General features: G+C 37.8%; 1 protein-coding gene across 1 annotated transcript; it reads right to left on the reverse strand.

Moving 5' to 3' along the window:
- Window positions 1-488: 488 nt before the first annotated feature.
- On the reverse strand, window positions 489-3080 carry LOC104953958 (voltage-dependent L-type calcium channel subunit beta-4-like; the record flags this gene model as incomplete). The annotated part of the gene is made up of 2 exons (XM_010781002.1): window positions 489-1611; window positions 2904-3080. Coding segments are annotated over 2 exons (441 nt in total), but the record flags the coding sequence as incomplete, so codon positions are not given.
- Between the last annotated feature and the right edge of the window lie 1389 nt (window positions 3081-4469).

Below are 4469 nucleotides of genomic sequence, written 5' to 3' on the forward strand. Positions count from 1 at the left end.
GGAGCTACCGTATGAACCCTGAAGAGCAGGGACGTGCACAGACATTTGGAGGGGCTATTGCTCTAAACTGGAAAAAAGGGCCTCCCCCCCGAAAAAAAATAAAGACAAAACGAATTATTACATTAACTAATTTGTACAGTAATTCACATCATCATCTCATAACAAAATAAGCTAAGGCAAGTACTTGCATTCGGTGACTTGATTTTTAAAATGAAAACCAGGGACATTTTTTGTTTTGCGGTCCATATCTCATTAAAATATCTAATGTAAGAAACTACTAAAGAAAAAATGGGGACAATTCAATGTAGTTTGACCATTGCAGACATACTGTACTGATAAAATAGGGCTTCTATAATTACCTTAAATAAACTCACTAATTAATGAAACCAGTTCAATACGCATTTATTCTTTATGAGCGCAGTAATGTATAAGGTATCTAATTACTTATTTAGTAACAGAGATGGTCAAATTAAAGTAGAGACATGGCAGAAATCCTACAATGAAGCGGGCAGTGAAGTGTTCTCCTGAGAGAGGGCGATCAAGAGAAGAGAGCGAGCGGCCCCGTCGAGGGAGTTTACTTTGCGGGCAATTACATTTAAGAAAAAGGAGAAGAAGAAGAAAAATGAAGCTGGTGTGTTTCCCGCAGCGAGACACTACAATACTAATTGTGGGCTTATCATGGTGATTCGAACACAACAGAAAGAAAAAAAAAACTCTCGCTCTCTCCAAAGGGGAAGGTCAGTCAAAAAGGGGAAACGGGCCGTTGCCCGGGCAACAATAGCCCGTACCTGTGCACGTCCCTGCTGAAGAGGTCACCACAACAACATTCATGTCACTTCAAAAGCAAATGTGTGAAACTCAAAACAGATTTATTACACTCACATCGCGGACAAACAAACTTTAAAAGATGCATTGTACTCTTCTTAACCCTGCTTTTGGACGCGTGCAAACAGGTTATGTGCTGAGCATCACCTTTTGGTCCTTTGTGGCACTGTTTTGAGTCAGGAAGTGACCTGTCCTTTCTGCATGCTACTGTAACAGCTGATACACTATCACCTGCTAGCGTACTTCACATCTGGGGCGTATTCAGATTAGCTCATTTTAAAAACTTGCCCTTGTGCTACTTTCTCAACCAGTCCCTTCCCCTTGGTTCACATCACAAAGCAAGAGCAGGACTCTTACTCTTTTTTAAAGTTCAAATGCTCAATTGGCAGGAGCCGAGGCCCAACAGGAGAAATGAAGGTACTACACATCGACAAAGGGTTGGTACAGTCCAAATGAATGTAGTAGTTTCATCACAAATCTGCCTTTATTGTCCACATCCTATACTTTGTTTAGATTTACAGATCAGTGCCGCTGCCTGGAGTCCTGGCTGTATCCTCCTGGGGATCCTCGGTTACGATGCGGATGGTAAGCATCCTGGTAGGGGTCCTGATATTCCTCTTCCACCAGAGGGGAGTGGTCTCGGCTGTGTTGCGATCCGGAGGACAAGCGGTTTTGATTTTTCCGCGCTCGTTCGTTGTGGTAGTTCTCGTCGGCGGCCATCAGGCTGCGGCGCTCCACAGGAGAAAGGTCTGCTGTCGTGTGGTTGCTGTTGCGGTTTCTTTGAGCCTGTTTGAGGGAGAAATGTATATTTAATGAGTTGGAGTTTATTACATTTTCAACAACAAAAAAACAAGTCATAGAAAACCCAAAATAGGGTCTCAAGACATTGGCAGAAAGAGAAGAGAAAAAAATATTTAAACGTATTTAACTAAGTCAAAATAACAGAATTAATGACATGTTAAGTACGTTTTTATAATATGTTTTTTATTTCATTTTATTTTATATTGTATAATGTACACAGTGGCCTATGTTTGTATGTTTAATGTATATTTGATATCTTGTTAGATGTACCCATGTGTATTAGCTTATTATGTATATTTATAATACTGTATATTATATATTTTCTACCTATACATGTATATTTTAAATGTTTATTTGTATTATTTATTTTATATTGTATAATTTGTTAGAAGTATTTGAGTCCATTATAGTGTGTTCTAACTTATTTTGCAAATGTATAATGTGTATTTCTTTATATTGTGTACTCAATAAAGTCACTTGATACATATTTCTACTGTTACTATATTACTATAATATTTTCAATTTTATCTTATTTCTTACTCATGTGCAATGCCTTGTTAACACGCTGCTGTGACGAATAATTTCCAAATTTGGGATCAATAAAGTATAATGTAATCTAATCCAGAAGGTTGATAAAAGTGATATTTAAATGGCATTAATTGAACAAGTAAGCATACAAACACAAACTGAAAAAACTGAAAAATTGACTTTCATTAAACTCATTATGTCAACAGATTCCCATTATTGGACTTAGTTGAAAGCCATATTATTAAGATGATTAAGTTGAACTAGGGCTGATCAATTAATGGTATTTTAATCGCAATTACGATTATGGCTTGCAACGATTACGAAAATAACATAATCGAAATAAAACGATTATTTTTTTATTATTATTTATTGGTTTTTCAGTTGAATTATACTTAACGTTCTGGGTAATCAACTGTTAAAAACAAACTGTTCAGATTTTTTTTCTCCAATAAATTGATGTTTTCAAAGTAAATGGATAATCGTTTTTAATAATCGTGATATCAATTATTGACCCAAATAATCGAGATTATGATTTTTGCCATAATTGAGCAGCCCTAGTTGAACCTTATATTTTTATTTAAACTTCATATATCATGTATCAACAGTTATGTGAAATCTGTTGACATGGTACATTTAATCAAATTCATTAAAGTCAACGTTTCAGTTTTTTCAGCGCAGTAATAAATGACCAGGGATTTTAGGCTTTAAATGAACAACCGAAGTAAAGTGCATACTAAAGAGTTTTCTACCTGGATGGCAGCAGGGTACGGAGAGAGCGCAGTGGAGCCCAGATTGCGGCCCAGCAGGGGGTTGAGAGGCGTGCTCAGTGAAGTGTGAGCGGCACGCCAGTACGCCTCCAGGTACTCTGACAGGTGTTCACACGCATCCTCCAGCTGGTTCTCATCCAGGATGATATCAAACATCTCCTAAAGGGCGGAGGGGATTAGAATCAGAATCAGAATACCTTTATTAGTCCCACAAAGGGGACATTTACATTGTTACAGCAGAAAAAGAGCCAAAGACAGCTTAATGTTACCTAAGAAGCGTGCATAAAAAAGTTTTATAATAAAAAAAGTTCAAAATACACATCCTGTAACAGTTCTGAGGATTTAGCAGCCAGGTATATATTGCGCAGTTATTAACGGCATATATATACATGGGCGTAGTTTCCACTTGGGACAGGGGGGACATGTCCCCCCCACTTTTAAAAATCCCGTTTGTGTCCCCCCCCACTTTTCAAATGTGTTTATTATAATTTTTTTATGCAAGGGGTCATTGTAGGAGCGTCTGTGTGTGTGTGGCACGAGCGCATTTTGAGAGAGAGAGAGACTGAGAGAGAGAGAGAGACATACACACACACACACACACACACACACACACACACACACACACACACACACACACACACACACACACACACACACACACACACACACACACACACACACACACACACACACACAGACACGAGAGAGAGAGAGAGAGAGACACAGAGAGAGAGGGACAGAGGGAGTTACGGGGGTTGTTGTTGTTAGCATCTGGTGCTAGCTCGGAGCTAACAGAGATTAGAAGCTGTTTCAACAATAAGGAGAGGGAGAGTCCTCTCCTGTCGGACTGAGAGGCCGAGATAACGTCAGTTTAGGGAGGTAAAGGACTCGCTGAGTGATTAGATTGTAAACTTTAGTCTAAGTTATCTCAGTGGGTCTCAAACGGTTTGCTCCATAAATATTGGTCCACGAATATTTCCATCTATTTAATATAGTTGTTCAAAATAAGTTAAGAACTCATTCCAATGTCAGTAAAAAAACAAAAAAACACAGTTTAAAAGGGGAGTGATTAGTAAAATATGCATAAATAAAAAGAAAGAATGCAGACTAGGTAAGTTTAAGATAGGACAGAGGAGTATTAATTATGTGTTATTGGTTGTGAGCATATTCTAATGGTTTTTGGAGTATTGAAATATATACAGTTCTGTTTCATATGAGTGTTGAAAGCTGTATCCATAAATCTCTTAATTTTGCTCTCAAAGTGCACCAGATTGATGCTTTCAACTTCAATTTAAAGACAAAAATCTTCTCCTCATTATATTTTTTAACACCATAGTCCCTAATATATTTGTAGAAAGGCAGGAAATGGAATTAAATTGAAAAAAACGTTTCATTGCGGTGACCCCCTGTTTTGTGTCCCCCCCACTTCTCAAACCAAAGTTACACCCTTGTATATATATATATATATTGTACATATTGCACATAGTTGGTTGGTATTTTAACATCAAGGGGTGTCATAGTCTGTGTTATTGTGTGTGTGGGGGGGGT

This window comes from Notothenia coriiceps, unplaced genomic scaffold (assembly GCF_000735185.1).
Source record: "Notothenia coriiceps isolate Sejong01 unplaced genomic scaffold, NC01 NC01_scaffold00022402, whole genome shotgun sequence".
Lineage (NCBI taxonomy): Eukaryota > Metazoa > Chordata > Actinopteri > Perciformes > Nototheniidae > Notothenia > Notothenia coriiceps.